This window comes from Cololabis saira, chromosome 13 (assembly GCF_033807715.1).
Source record: "Cololabis saira isolate AMF1-May2022 chromosome 13, fColSai1.1, whole genome shotgun sequence".
Taxonomy (NCBI): domain Eukaryota; kingdom Metazoa; phylum Chordata; class Actinopteri; order Beloniformes; family Belonidae; genus Cololabis; species Cololabis saira.
Genome location: NC_084599.1, coordinates 14681992 through 14698801, shown reverse-complemented (window position 1 = coordinate 14698801; position 16810 = coordinate 14681992). Strand labels below are relative to the sequence as shown.

At 40.0% G+C, this 16810-nt stretch overlaps 1 protein-coding gene across 1 annotated transcript in view; it reads left to right on the top strand.

The window, feature by feature from the left end:
- oca2 (oculocutaneous albinism II) overlaps positions 1–16810 on the top strand; it is a 57187-nt gene that overhangs the window by 904 nt on the left and 39473 nt on the right. Inside the window, exons 2-10 of the mRNA XM_061737054.1 lie at positions 3508–3737; positions 8315–8416; positions 9365–9553; positions 9736–9793; positions 10223–10295; positions 10507–10664; positions 10810–10892; positions 11875–12028; positions 16507–16578. Coding sequence (XP_061593038.1) covers positions 3517–3737; positions 8315–8416; positions 9365–9553; positions 9736–9793; positions 10223–10295; positions 10507–10664; positions 10810–10892; positions 11875–12028; positions 16507–16578 — 1110 coding nt within the window. The 5' untranslated portion in view covers positions 3508–3516. The remainder of the gene's footprint in view (positions 1–3507; positions 3738–8314; positions 8417–9364; positions 9554–9735; positions 9794–10222; positions 10296–10506; positions 10665–10809; positions 10893–11874; positions 12029–16506; positions 16579–16810) is intronic.

Here is a 16810-nt window from a genome sequence, read left to right as displayed (position 1 = left end):
TATATATATATATATATATATATATATATATATATATATATATATATATATATATATATATATATATATATATATATATTCTTTTTTTCCTATTTAAGTAATAACTTTTAACAAAATGCATAAATTCACTCAACAAGTGGACTAACTTTGTAGATAATAATCAGTGCATGACAACAACAAATTGAACGTTAGTTTGTAAGGGGTAGCTGTTCTTTTTCCTTGGTTTCTTGGGAGTAATCCTCTATATTCTTGGAAAGATGAGACATTCAAGCCCGTGCTGCCTCAACAGAGGGGTCATACACTCACACTGAGCTGAAACGTCACGAGTGACCAATGCCTTTCATGTGAGCAATAATCCCATCGGTTTCATTCAGCTGTTGTACTTTTCAGGATGTGTTTCAGTGACTGACGTCATTCTTTATCTGCTGAGAGTCAGCCCGTCTCATTTCAGAACAAAAAGTATTTAAGTCTTTCCTAAAAGTCATCAGCAGGAATACTTCAGGAATATTTGAACAACTCAAAAAACTGCTTTTTTTGCAGTTTTTTAAATGGAATAAAGATGATAAAATGTTGCCATAGAACCCACAACTTAGATGTTTAATCGGAATAAAAAGTTGTTGCTGCAACTTTAAAGCTGCCAGGAATTATTAACCCTTATTATGCTGGATGTGTTAAATTTAATACATTATTTCTGAGACCTTTCCACCACCCACATAAGCCAATGTATTTATAATGATACAAATATTATTTAAAAAGAAAATTGGGAGTGTTTTTAATTTCATTATACAACATACACTTCAAATAATTAAAAAAACAAAAGGTTTTCTGTATATTATTTCATACACCAGGCATTAAATGGTTAATATTTCCCCCTCAACAGTGGACCAGTGTAGCCTGCAGCCTCAGTTATTTCCACCGGTACAGAATGTACCAAACCAATTGCAGCATGGCGGGGGATGGCAGGCTTAATGTGGTGACTGATACAGGTCCAAGAGCTTGGTTGTTATTCAAGATGACTGCAGAATTAGTAAAATACTTCTTGGATTAATATGTTTTCACTGCAAAATCAACAGAAGTCATTCAACAGCGTTCCTTCTCCATCGTGGGCTGTTTTCTTGATATTAGTCTAGTTGTCGCTCTGCCTATATGGTGTTTCCTTCCTCCCTTACATGTTTACCTATCCACTGGCATCCTGAAGCAGTTTCTTCTATCTCTTGGTACACTCACCTGGAAATTGGAGTTAAATACAGAGGGAAAACTGTATTTCTTTGATTGGAAGAGTAAAAGAATAAGGGCGTGTTACAACCAAAAACGTAATAACGGCCAATAACGTAATAACTGCCAATAATGTAATCATTTTGGCCATTTCAAATGTAATAAAGCCAATTGTGTAATAATGTGCCAATAATGTAATAAAACTTTTGAGTCAATAATGTAATAACTTTTTTGCTGATAATGTAATAATTTTGTAATCATTTTTTAATACCAGGCCAATAACGTAATAACCAGCCAATAATGTAATGCCTTATTACATTATCGGCAAAAAGTTATTACGTTATTGGCTCAAAAGTTTTATTACATTATTGGCACATTATTACACTATTGGCCTTATTACATTTGAAATGGCCAAAATTATTACGTTATTGGCAGTTATTACGTTATTGGCCATTATTACGTTTTTGGTTGTAACAGGGCGGCTAGCCAGACTCCATCACTTGACCTCGTCTATGTCAAAATGACTGCAGTGATGCCCTGCAGGGATTTCAGCTCACAGTTTTAGTATTGTGGCTTGCAGCTTTACTCTTTTGGTTGATTCAGCTCTTATGGCATTATTGCAGCAGGAAAACTTTGTAAGCTCACTGTTATACCTGCTAGTCACCGCCTGCTGCTATAGTAACTGATTGTAATCAGTCAGTGTGCAAGCGATGATGGCTATATCAGCTTATTTCTGAGATCTTATGCTTCACAACATAATGAAAAAATATTTGGTCCTTTCCAGGTCTTATCTTAGGTATCTTCATAAATACAACAATGTATAATATATTACTGTGGAATGATTTTACAAAAACTTAGCCAAAATGTACCATCACTATTTGAAAACACTACGTTCACCCTTCCCGCCGCAGGTGGCACTGAACCAACTCACTTAAATAACTGATCTTCAGCAGGTTTGAGCCTCTAAATAAAAGCAGGAGATTTGGCAGTTTGTTGATCTGGGGCTCTTGGGTGTGTTAACACACTGCCAAGCAGGAAAGACACCAGCAATGATCTTAGAAAAGCAGTAGCAGCTACCCATCAATCTGGGATTATAATGCTATATCCAGACAGGAGGGAATCCAACATTTGTATGTAAAAAACAGAATTAGATCCCACTAATATCGCTGGATGATGAACGTGTGTTGGCAATGTAAACGCAGGGCATGTTATTAGTCACCTCGGGCCTGAAGGCGAGTTGAGGGAAGAGAAGGCGAGTGGGGAGGTGTTATCCGTGAAACATAACATAACCTGTGTGGGTGTGAATGACATATGGTCCCCACATCAGCAAGATTTATACACCATCAGACAGGTGTAGTTTTCCAAATGAAGATGGATGAACATCAGGATGGGTGTTTTTTGGCAGAGTTTTGTTTGTCATTTTTGTGTCCAGTGGACCATCCTTCGTGGTTCTGGACATACGTCAGTTTATGGCGTCTCAGTTCCGAGGCTGAGCAGCTTGTGGATCTCCTCGTCTCCTCAGTCACTCATCTTGCAAATATAGATCCTACCTGTGACTTCCTGCTGCTGTTGTTACTCTCATCAGTTGTTTCCTTATTTTATGAAATAATAAAGAAATGAGAACTTCCATGGTGGGCTGTACTCAGATTACGTGATCAACGAACCCCACCCACGACCCGCCACCCCGCGTTAGTTCTGTTTACATTAGACCTGACCCGCAGTTAAGATGACCCTTGGAGGCGATTTATTCACAAGGCAGCTCGACATGCCACGCTGGGTCGGTCAGTGTAAAAGGGGCACACGACAGGCTAGATCCGCTCATAAACGCGGGGTATTCGCCAATGTAAAAGGGGCTATTGAAAACAGCCCACAGTTAATGTGTTAAATATTAAAGGTCAGTACCATGATTAGAAAAATACAGCACAAGTATGGATTATTTGGAGAAAGTCTCTTTTCTCCGAAAAGAACATGGCAGTCCGTTTTGGTCACCGAGTGGACCTTGAAGTTCTCTGCAGACCTCATGCAACAGGGCAGTGCTCTTAAGCACCATCAAATCCACAACAAAATCACTGAAAGATCACTTTGACAGGCACTTTGACAGTCCCATATGTCAGATATTGTTGTCTGAGGTTGGATTGACTTATTATTAAGACTTCGTAAGGACCACATAAGTTTTTGCTTTGTTCTGATATGTAAAACTTTTTATAGGAAACATTGTACTTAGTTTTTTTAATGAGAGATTATTATGTATTGAAAAAGTAAAAAACTGCTTTCACTTCTTCTGTCTTTCAGAAGCCAAACATGTACTTGGAAAACAAAACCAATCTAGAGATCGAGATGTCTCAGACTGCGGCCCAAGATCATCAGGGCAGGAACAGTCTGAGGTCACCAGAAGCTGTCGCGGGAAACTTCGGAGAGCTGCGTCTGCTGCAGGGCATCTCGGAGAGAGGGGACACGCAGAAGCTCCAGCAGTCTGCCGTCCTGCCGTCAGGACAGTCATGTGTCATTCATGCAGAGGACAGGTATGGTGCCGGGAATGTTTCTACTCTATCATAGTGACTGAAAGACGTGTCTGTTGTTGGCCTGTTGTGAGCTTTCTATTAGAATAATACAAAGAAATGTCTTATTCAATTGTGAGGTAAATCAACCTTTGAACTTGTTTTGTCATTGTGAAACTGTCACATGCGTGGCTAACAGAAGCCACATCAGCAACTTCCTGATCTACTAGGTTTTGAATTGACCTGGTGACAGCTCACTACTGTCCTGTGACAGGTGAGCACTGTAATGTCAGGACTCAATCAAACGTTATCACTTCCACCCATTGTCCACTACCCAATGTCTACTGTCTACTGTTTACTATGCATTGTCCTCATATGATCAATTCCTGTCAAAGTTTCTTAATAAAAGCATCTTCTAGAGGGAGGATCTTGGGGAAGCTCAGGAGTTCTCAGTGAGGGCAGTTGCCCTGCACTCCTGTTGCTCTCCCCCTCCTGCAGGAGTGTGCTAAAAACCCATTCCAAGGTAGTCTTTGTGTCTTTCCTCATTATGAATTTATGTAATGCTGTGTTAAACCTAACACAGTCTCCAAGTTAAAAGTGATAATGGGAGGTTTATGGGACAGAAGAAGAATTAGTTACAAGCTTTAGTTACACTGACAGGCTTTGGTTACCTGGCTTTGTTAAGGTCAAGATTCCCTCGTTAAATAAATTCACTGTTCCCTTTGGAGTTTTGGGGAGGTTTTAATGAGGTTTTAATGACAAAGCAGTAAGTGAAATAATGAATATCAGAAGAATTTTCTCTTTTACATCACATCTTCAGCCACCACTGGTCCGATCAAGTTTAGGTGAGGCTACTCCACCGACCGATTAATGTTTCCGTTCAGCCTTGGTTACCGAAGAAAACGTGCTGTTTTGTAACAAACATTCAGCTGCGCTGAAATAATCTCAACACCTACATGTTTTGAGATTTCAGGATGTGCACAAATGCTCTAAAATGCTAGAGTGTTTTAACATGAGACTAAAGGTAAAAATGTTATGCCAAACTGAGCAGAGGACCAGTATATGTCTTCAAAGACAACCAATATCTCCATGTTCCCAATGTATATATACAATGTCTATATATATGCAGTATAAGTGTTTTTTGAACAGATTACTTAAAATTTTAACTATAATTCTAATGTTTTTCAGCTGCGTGTTTTGCTTGTGAAAGCTTTATAGCCTATATATCAGCTGTGTTTCACAGTGAAAAGGCTAAAAGATTAGCACGCTTTCTTCCCACTAGATTTTCTGACTTAAACACATAACAAGATTATAAACCACACATGCAGAAACATATTACGCATGCCCTGTTGCTTAAATCCTGTGGGGGTGCATGAAATTAGGTGGAAAAGTACTAGAACTTTGAGCATTCACACAGACTTAGATGCATGTGCTTGTGGGTATGTATGTGAGACTCTCAGGAGGTATAAATCTCAGGCCCCTGGCTGTGACGTTATCAGGGATTGCATTAGGAACTCTTTGAAGCGGGTTATGACCAATCCCGTGATCAGTTATAGTTATTGTATGTTTCAATACTTATGCAGTGAGACAAAAAGGACATGACACAAAAATAAACTTCAGTTAAAAAATAGAGTGAAAATAAATGAAGCAGTTCCCTTCTCATGGCTGTTCTCTGAGTGTATGTAGTTTTTGGGTTACAACATAAAACGTATTAGCGAGTCATGTTATTAAATACTCAAACCTGATTACACTTGACAAGTTGGAAATATTTTTCGCGAGGAAAAAGCTCATAGTTAAATGAAAAGAAGGTGGTAGGTTTCAGGTTTTATGTGTGGCACTTTAAAATATGTTTGAACACAGCACTGTGATACTCGCACCTCTATCTACCAGCAAATGTTTTTATGAAGGATTTTTTTTTACCTTTTTACCACACAGGAGTTAAGAGCTGCAGTTTGTGTTATTATTATTATTATTATTATTATTATTATTATTATTATAATTGTTATTAATAATTAATTAATTAATTAATAAAAAAACAAAACAACATTTCTTGTCAAATTCGTTTCATTTGTCAGCATTCATCCATTCCAAAAAATACCCCCAAAAAGTTGGGACATAAAAATCTTTCGACACTTTGTAATGTTACCATTCCTTGAAAAAGCCAAGTGACATTGAGGAAAACGAATGATAAGGCATTTCACTTGTGATGTCCCTTTTTTCTGCCAACACGTGTTAAGATGTGCAAAAGAACAGGACTATCATTGCAGCCTTTTTCATTTAAAAACTTTCAGTAAACTAAATTAATTCATAAAATAAACATTGTGTAACTGTAGCTAAAATTGTGTGTGTGTGGCTATAATGTGGTAGAGCAATCTCTCTGTCTATCTATCTATGCAATTTGATCTGGCAGGAGATGTACGCTTTCCTGTGCATATGTGAGAGGGAATGGGGAAGTGCCCTACATTAGCCCTCAGACAGATTCTGTTAAAGACGACTAAAATCACAGCCAGTGAAGTACAGAAAGTTATTGATAATGCACTGATGTTTCTGTAGTGTGGTGTGGTATGTGTAGATGAGTGTATGATGCTTTGTGGTTATCTTGGATGTAACCCTCGGATTTGTTCGAGAGTTGAAACCGTCAGAGCTGAAACCCCAGGGTACTTGAACTCCTCAGTTCAAGTACCTGTATCTGATTATGGAACTTGGAGAGGGCAGGCCACCCATGGTTTCGGATTTAGAGGTGCTGATTCTCATCCCAGTTGCTTCACATTCAGCTGCAAACCACTCGAGGGAGTGTTGAAGATCCTGGCCTGATGAAGCCAACAGAGCCACATCATCAGCTGCACCTAAAAATGTTGTACATGAAAGTAATGAACAGATTCAGCGACAAAGAGCTGCCTTGGCAAAGTCCAACTCCCATGGGGAATACCCAAGAGGTCAGATTCACAGCCGGCAATGGGGGTCAGGAAGTGACACTGGATGTACAAGGACAGGACAGCGCATATAAGGATTGAAGAGGCCTTCAAAGTATTAACTCCACCGACACACAGTCCCAAGTCGAGGTCAGCAGCACACCATGCCCACCACACCCCACAGTGTTGGTGGTGTATTGCTTCCCCCTCCTGAGCTGCCAGATCGTGGACCAGAATCTCTATGAAACTGTCAGTTCTCCATGGCCTCTCAAACCTCCTCCCACACCTGGGTTTTTGCCTCAGCAAAGTTGTGTTCCACTTGGCCTGCTGGTACCTCGCCGTCTCTGCAGTCTGACAGGTCGAAAAAGGCCCTACAGGACTCCTTCAGTTTGACAGCATCCCTAATCACTGGTGTCCACCAGCATGTTTGAGGATTACCACCACGACAGGCACCAACAATCTTACAGCCACTCTGTTGCCTCGACAATGGAGACGTGGAACATGGTTCACTCAGATTTTATGATTCTCACCTTTACTGGGAGGTGGTGGAGGCTCTGTGGGAGATCGGAGTTGAAACTCTCTCTGAAATGAGACTCTGCCAGACACAGACCCTCACAAATATGTTTTGGCCTATCAGGTCTTACTGGCAATGCATCCTCCTCCACCACTAAACTCACCACCAGGTGGTGATCAGTTGACAGCTTTGCTTCTCTCTGCACGCGAGTGTCCAAGATGTGGCCGCCAATCTGATGACACAACTATGAAGTTGATCATCGATCTGCGACTCAAGGTGTCCCGGTGCCAAGTGCACATGTGGACATCCTTCTGCTTGAACATGGTGTTTGTAATGGACAATCTGCGATGGGCACAAAAGTCCAATAACAAAACACCACTTAGGTTCAGATCTGATTCGGATTCAGTTCCTCCCAATCACACTCTTCCAGGTCTCATGGTCATTGCCCATGTGAGTATTGGGCTGGTGACCTGTGACGAGGGAAGGGAAAACAGTGATCAACATTTTTACTCATCACATAGGAACTCTCTGTGTATATCTTTTTTAACAGCTCTTGGGTGAAGTACAGTCAAGTACAATCTCTGCCAATGTCAGAGTTGGGCCACAGACAAATAATAGAAACACAGTACATGGCTCGGCCGTTTAGTAAGAGTTTCAGAGAGAATTAGATCAGAAAACCTACAAAATTGTAATCTATCCCTTTGTCTAACACACCCTTACGGCACAAAGAACCCAACTGTCTACAGTATTTTGTAACCTCTACTAGACTTGTTAAACTATGCCAACAAAATAAGTAGGGCACTATGAGCTCCTTTAACACCCCCACCCTCCACCCTCATCCAACTAAGAGAGAAAAGATGGTCATATCTAACATAACAACACTCAGGGTGAGGTGTTGAGGGTCAGGGTTTGTTGAGTTTTAGCCAATAGAGATTCAAACGATGCAGTCAGCCACTTGAATGCTACAGAAACACAGCAGGGTGACAAACAACGCTTTACTAATCTCCTCAGGTGTTGTCATCAGCAACATACCCAGCTCTTTGCAATCTAGAGCTCTGACAATCTCCTTTAACCTATGACGGACAGATGAGAGTTTCTTGATTTCAATTCAACTTAAAAAAGAAAAAGAAAATTTTTGGTATTTTTTTATTTAACTTTTTCCATTGTGTTTTTAGTTTCAGGCACAACTTCAGTGCTGTTAACTTTCTACGTGGGAAAACAAATTCAGTCCAGCTTACAGAGAGGACGCCCCTGCTGAGATTTCCTCAAAATGACAGGTGAGTACTCTCAATGCTGAGCGGAGCTCAAAATGCCTCCAAAATGTCAATGCTTAAATTAATAGAACAAGTAGATAGTCACATATATATATTCTAATACAAATGAATGTGAATGGTGTACTATTCTTTAACCATTACAAAATTAAAACCATTCAAAACCATGGCTGCTTGTCAATACCAATGTGCCAAGTTTGGACCTACTTGTAGTTCATACTTTTCAACTATGTCTGCTTTGGCTATTCTGTTGTACCACATCAGGTACATTTATATATCATTTTGAGCAAGGCTCTTAACCCCTAGCTGCTCCCCAGGCACCAGAAAAATGTCAGCCCACTGCTCCTAGTGTGTAACTAGGGAGGGGTTAAAAGCAGACAACAAATTCCCCCAAGGGGATTAATAAAGTATACATTATTGTTAGCTGAGCATGCACATGGAGGGACAGTCAGAGAGGAATAAAGGGATAGATAAAAAGTGACATTATAAAATAAAGCAACTAATGCAAATCTTATGAAAAAAGTATTTACTTCCAACAACATACATTTATGATGTAAACAATGTAATAGTGATTAATAGTGATAAGAGATAACCTGAAAATGGATTTTAAGAAACAAAAACACAGTATTGCATGTTTGAAACAATGTATTAATATGATCATTTAGTTCAATATGGTCTTAATTATTTGCATAATACTAAAGAGTTTGGTTATCTATGACATGGAAATTAGTAAGTTTTAAACATTGATTTTATTTTATTTTTTTCATTTTGCCAGAATTGAAAAAAATAAATCTTACAGGAGTGACATGGTGACTTGGTAGTACAGTTAGAAGATTGCTGGGGTCTTTATGGGATTTTTATGATTGCCCACGCTAACATTGTATTTTCATTCTTCACTAAAAGTGTCACTTTGATGTCTTTTAGTGACTGTCCGTGATTTTTCCTTTTTCTCAGTATAACCTACATGAGTCTGCAAGACCCCAACTTTGGAGTGGAAGAAACCTGGGAAAACGGCGGCCTGGACATCGAGAGACGATATCGGCTGGGCAGTGAGGTCACCAGCCTGTCGTGCTCTAACTCCACGGAAAAGAGCGATAATCTAGAGAACTTCAATCTCAACTTCAGACTCAACAGCAGTGTCAAGTGAGACCAATTAAAACATTTCTTTTTTTCATTCTGTGGTCATGATTGTGGTACATCACGATGATGATGATGTGTGTGTGTGTGTGTGTGAGTGAGCACAACCTCATGAATGAAACTACTGATACACAATATTCTAACATCTGTTTAATATCTATTCTATTTACATTTTTTTGTCTCTTCAGATGCTGTCTGAAAATCTCCAAAATTGCCACAATTTTCACGATAGTGGTTCTCTGCAGTGTAAGTAGATACACTGCTCTAAAGTGGCAGATATCTTTGGTTTCTGAGGAAAAAAATGAACCAAATCAAAAACAGAACACCTCACGTGCATGCTAAAGCTAAATATATTTGTTTACATTACTTTTTTCATCATTTCATTTTCGGGAAATACTGTACTTATTCACTGTCTTTCAGAGCGTTAGATTTGTGCTTGCCTTTTGCTTCAGGAAATTCAGGATATGGTATTTGTATACAACATTCAGAAACCTGGGTTAGATGTTTGCATGCCACATTATCCTGATTTTTACGGGAGAATTCCAGTTTTCCCCCAGGTTTCTCAAGACCAGAATACGACCTTATCCAGATTTCTGAAAGCAGAGGAATATGCTCACATGCTGGAAAACCTCTGAGCCTGGCATGCCGTCATTGATGGTTGTGTTTTGGTCACAGCTGTTCTTCAGTATGTATCCGGATCGGGACAACCCCTGGAGGATGTTGGCGGTCTCTCCGACAGAGAGCTTCTGTATCCTTTGCCGGTGCATTATTGTAGACACGCTTTCTGTTGTTTCCTGTTATGCTCTATAACTAAAGACAAAACTAATAAGCCAATAAATATTCACTCCTAGAATAAGGAAATACGTACAGTAGATAGTTCTTATCTAGTAAAAATGAGTATTCTTATTTCAAATATACAAAAATTCAACAATTTATCTCTTGACGGTTGAATCTCACAGCAATGAATGTGACAGACTTTGGGGATAATGCTCTGTTGAAGCTACAGGTGGCAGGGCCTTTTGCAGGAGGAATGTTAGATCCGCCTACCCAGGAATACATCCTGATCCAGGTGGAGCAGACTGAGCAGCCGGGACAAAGGAGGAGGAGGACTCAACAGGTCACTCTCTCTCTCTCTCGCTCTCTCTGTATATAAATGTATATATATACATATATGTGTGTGTGTGAGTATAAAATTAAACAATCTTTGTGAAGCCTTGATTCATGACATGCTGAATCATTTGTACTCTGATGTTTGCGAGCAGGTGACCCATAATTGGACCATCCCTCTACATGCTAAACGAAGTGACCAGATCGTGGTTACAAAAACCTTTGAGATGATCAGCAGGTACTCAAAACACTTAACACAGAGTTGGTTTTGAATATCTATGTGGATCTAATAGTTGTGCAATAAGTCATTCGAGCTGCCAGATGTCCAGACAAGGATGCATTTAAAATGGGAACACCTAGAGTGTAATATGTCCTGTTGCATTTATAGGGACACCCAGACATTGTATCATTACACTCCACAGTACATTTTTACCGCATGGAGGTAGTTTTTATTCTTTATGGTTTGCTCACAAAATCTTTTTGAAACTTTGCTTTACTAAAAGATTGGAACCTACATAGTCTACTTCCCTTTTTAAGAGCCTTCTTCTCTTGAACATTAACCTTTGAAATCTTTGCCGTTGGAAGTGGAGGTGGAGAACTATGGATATTTAAAGACATTTGGATTAAAGTACACATTTTGTCTTAAGGACCACCACTGATCAGTTAACTCTACAGGTAAATGTTCTGACTACTTATACAAATAATCTAAGAGTTGCCACACTGATGCAGGTGAAAACAAACAAAACAAAAAAACAAGCTTTTAAGCTCAAGTGAACAGGACATGAATAACTCGCTGTTTCTTAATTGTGTTCTTGCTCTGCCTGCTGTGGATGTTTTCCTGCTCCAACACACCAAATTCAAATGAAAGTGTCATTGATAGACTTCTTCATACACAGATGAGAAGTTGATGGCGATCTGTTCATTTGAGTCAGGGGGGTTGAAGGGGCAAACAGCCAAAGCAGGGCCGTGGGGCCCGAGCAGCACTCATCTAACTAATCAACGTGGCCCCCTGGTGGCACACACCGCAAACTGCATGCTGGATAAAAGCTACATTTAGCACAAAAGATTGAGTTCTCTTCAGTAAGATAAGATGCAGTGTGTTTTCGGTGTGAAGCCTCCCCTGCAGATATATTTCTGAGAAAATGAGGATTTGAAACATCACAATGGAAGAAAAAGTGTAATTTCATAGTGGGTGCTCTGTTGTTTTCTTTTGTGCACAGCGACTCTATAGTCATCACAGCTCAGGCCTTCCTGCTGGACAGTGAGGTGGTGCCTTTGTCCATGACCCACCAGTCGCTCTTTGTCACCATGGAGACACAGGTGGCCATCGCTGGCATCATCCTGACTGGGGTCTATGTTCTCATCATTTTCGAGGTAAATGGCCTGCAATCCTTTTTTTATGGATGATGGATGATTTTTTATGGCTTTGTGCTCAAGTACAGTGCAGTACAGCCTCACCATGTGATGCTGTAGCCTGTACTGCAAATTTCATGTGTGAAATCATTTTTATTTTTTTGTTGAATATTTTATTTAAACTTTATCAAACCTTTTGTTACAAAGGATGAGGAAAAACAACAACAGCAGCACATAATTCAAGTATACCACACCCAACAATGTCACCTAAAGTAAATGAAGTAGTAAAAGACAGAACTATGTAAGGTTGTATACAATAGCCCAAATAATCCAGTATTCTTTGTCCCAAGAAACCGTCAGGGGGTAAAGAAGAAGAAGAAGAAAAAAAACTAAATAGAAGACTGAGAGGGGAATCAAAACCTCTGGTCAGTACAGAGAAAATGCAAGCAGAAAATACAAATATTACCCAGCAGCCTACTCCTTGGTCACTTAGGTCTCATCCAGTAAGGTCAAAAACGGTTTCCACACTTTTTCAAAATACTGTGGTGCATTCCCACTGCTAAGACGCACCTGCTCCATTCTGGAAATAAAGACCATTTCATTGAGCCATCTCTTACAGCGAGGGGACTATAAAGCCTTCCGGCGAAGCGAAATAATTTTTTCAGCTGCCACCATGCCTGTTTGATTAACCTGTTTACAGTAGAAAAGGAAGGGTCGTTGTCCTTTCTGAAATTGCTAAGGTACAATCTGGTTGAATGTTTATTTATTTTGCCTAGAGAACCAATTAAATATGTCTCACCAAAAATTCTCCAATGCTGAGGAATACCAAAATAAATGTGAGACAGTGCCATGTATCACCCATGAGAGACACTGAAACAAATATTCTATTAAGTTTAGTTTTGGAGTAATGCAGTCTGTGTATGACTTTGGATTGAATCAACTGATATCTGGAGTTAACAGAACGCTTATGTACATTTGACGGTCTCTCCTCCCACACTTCATCTGACAGTGGGGTTCCTAGTTCTTTCGCCCATGTATCCCTGAGGTACCGGTGTCGCCGGTGCCTCAAAGACAGTGATGAAGCAGTAGATTAAATGTTTTGAGCGTGGTTGTAAGAGGAGCATATCGTAAAGATTACAATCCTGTGGTCTTGTTGGGGAAATAACAAAATTGCTGCCTTACGAAATGTCTGAGCCGTAATCGAATGTGACTGAGGGAGGGGATGCCTGGCCTGGAGAAGGGGGAAGGAAGCAAAGATGTCATCTATGTATAAATCTGAAATACAGCATAAGCCCCTCTCTCTCCAGTCCAGAAAGACCCCATCCATCAGACCTGGCTGAAATAAATGATTACCAGTTATTGGGGTACTCACAGAGATCTTGGGAGCGAGGTTTCTGACAAGGACATGGATTCAATCTTTAACTGAAGTGGAGAATAACTGTCATCGCCAGGAGAGCCCGGCTGCCAGAACTGGAGAGGCCTCGCAGTAATAATGTAAATGTAAAAAATGTAAAAGACCCCCCTTTTTTACCGTCCTCTGCAGGTGGGCTTTAGAAATGCTAGGGGGGTTGTCTGCCCAGATAAATGACAAACGGTTGAATCCAACTGCTTAAAAAATATAATGGCAAATAGATAGGGAGGTTTTGACCAACCACTTTAATGGCATTAGTGCAGCCACTCATAGAAAAGGGGAGCGACTTTCACTTCCTAATACTAGCTTTTAGTTTATCCACCATATCCAGATCATTTAATTTTAGTAAAAGTAAAATCAATTCTTTAATGATAATCTTCAATATGGACTAGTAGTAGTATAGTAAACAGAGGTATACTCTTCCCTTTCTAACAGAGTATATCTCACATCCGAGTCTGTCTGAGGTGAAAATTGCTGCTTTTCTCTACAAAAAAGAACTTTGGCATGTACGCATGGACAAAGCCGACTTGTGAATGGCTGAATACCAGTCAGATGCTCTGAGATCATGCTGGCTCACTGTCGAGTTGTTATGGCTCACTGGAAAAGAACCAAAGCTGGCACCACCTGCACTCTTTCAGCGCTGCCAAGTTCAAATGTCTGCCGTGAAAAAGCCAGAGAAGCACAACACAAAAAGCCATAAACACCGATGGCACACAAGAGCAGGCATTTGTGATTTGACCTCATTAGACATCTCCATTTGGCACTGGGATGGTACGGACTGTGCTCAGTTGACAGATCTCTAATTCTTAAGTTATCCTCACTGAATCACTGGTATGTTGTGCGCACCCACAGATTCAAAGATAAAATGATTCTGAGCATTTGCTAAAGAACAAACCATTAAACAGGAATAATGTTATTAAGTAACAAAAGGGAACTGCAACAATGTATTTCAGGCAGCTCTGAGAATAACTGCCTCTGATGTGGACTTGGCGATGTATATAGCTCTGGCTTCCACAGGTGTAGATCTTGATTTTCTTCCACCTCCATTTGGCATTTAGTTTTAATTAGATGACTGAACCTCCCTGAGTGTGGCTGACGGAGCCGTGGCTGCAGGGTCAGCGCTATGATGTGATAGTCAACGGGGGCCCGCTGCAGACGATGGCGCTGTCATGTCCTGCACACACTCTCAATTATCGTCTGCATTAGTGACAGTTCCTCAGGAGCAGGCAGTGATGGAAAAGTCGGATAGCATACAAGATGTCATGTGGCTTCAGCTCTCTCAGGTCTGCGCTCGTAAACCTTCTCACTTCCCTTATTCAGGTTGATAAGAACCTGACACAAGCCTCTTGATGACGGACGTTGGAGGTTTCTCTGTCATTTAGAGCGTTATGTTGTTTCGGCTGTTAAGTTCAAAGAAAGTGAGCTGCCATCGTCGGCAACTGGATCTCATCTTTACTAATTTAAATAGATGTATTTTAAATGTTAAGATCTCCATTCTGTCATTCTTAACAAAGGACGAGACAGAAAAAGGGTTGCTTTTGTTCTCATTTATTAAATATTTGAGGAGATTTATGCAGACTTTTATTCATTTTAAGTGATGAGACCCAGTTTAATTTGGAGTAATTCAGCAAAGTTCAGTATGAGTGAAAGGCTGAGCTTTGAGATAGGAGAATGGCTGCTTTTCATTTGATAATAATCTTCTATTAACAATGAATGTTAACATAAGTTAGGTTTCTGGGCTTCCACATGCAACCGTGTCATTTTATGTGTAATGTAACATATTTTTCTGATATGGATTCAACTTTTGTCCCAAAGTTTGACGCATCACTAAATTTCAGAGATTGTTTCAGATATTCTGCCATAAAGTGTGTATTTCAGAAATAAGGCCAGGGCCTTGATTGTCATGGTGAAGGGATTTTTGGTTTCGTTAATCTTCTTGGTGTTTTTTTTATCAAGGATTACTTGGGTTTTCTTGTGTTCTGGTCTCTGCTTTGCCTTTGTACTCTGTTTCATTATTATCTGTTTCTCTCTTTTCCTTGTCTCCCTCTATTTTTCTGTGCTTTCCCTGTGTTTTTAATGATGATGTAAGTCTTATGGATGATTTATGCTTCTACATCCAAATGAGGGCATATGGCCGCGACAAGCATGATTTATGGTCACATCGTAGAAACTAGACACACACGCTTCCTTACGCGACCTACATCCTTGTTGGTGTGGACGTTTTTCTGTTGTTATTTGTGTTGCTCTCTGATTACACCATTATGGCTTGTTTTTCTTTGTTTTCGCTTTCTCTATGCACACTGCAAGAACTAATTTCTAAGAAAGTAAAAAAAAGCCTTTTTTTCAAGAAAATGAAAAGTCTATTTAAGACAATTTTACATGTTTTAAGTATTCTTTTCAAGAAGATATTTCTTACCTCACTGCGAGAAGAGTTTTACTTCAAAAAAGACAATTTCGACCAGATTTATGGACCAGGTTTGCGCATCTTTCAGAGCAGCGATGTGATGTGTTACGTCATGTTACGCTGTGACACCCACTAACGCCCCCTGACTCCTCTTCCCTCCCCTCAACTCAGCTTCAGGCACTGGGGAGGCAATGACACCCCTCACATTTAGACTGCCCAACGCACATTAGACCTGCGTCCTTTGTGCTGGTGATGAAGAAGTGCAGTTGGCAGGTTTTCTGGCAACAAATACAGTAGATTTTTGTTATATTAAAGATATACATATTTTCATGGCAGTGTGTCTGAAAAACTCCTGAGAGATGCTCGAACAAAGATGACAAACATGACAAGTCGTGTCAGATCCAGCAAGCAACACGAAACATAACACTGAGGACGTTGCTCCATAAAGACCCAGTGTAATCATTGAACGATAAATTAAATACAACATATCACTACAACGATTATATCAAACGCATCTGAAAAGGTAAACTTAGCGGACATGATGTGCAATATGAAAATGCAGATTACTAGGGTTTGGAGTGTATTTTAAAACTGAATATGAGGTGATATTTAGGAAATTTAGATACAATGACCTTTGTTCTGTAGTTCCTAATGTAAGTGATTGTGCGTCCTTTCACATTTCAGATTGTGCACCGCACCCTGGCTGCCATGCTGGGATCCTTAGCAGCCCTGGCTGCTCTGGCCATCATTGGAGATGTAAGTCTCTTTTACTCCTCAGTTTACTGACCTTTTAAATCAATAAAAGTGGCAAATCAAGAGCTACTCTCCCTGCCCTGAAGATTTTTGGTCAGACCATGAAATAACCAGCTGCAAGATTGGAGAGACAATGAAATCGGTTTGGAATTTCCTAAAGAGTTGGTTTGTGTATCCCCCCCCCCCATTTTTCCTTCATCCAGTTTCCAGCTTGCTCACGGCCTCGTTTGAATGT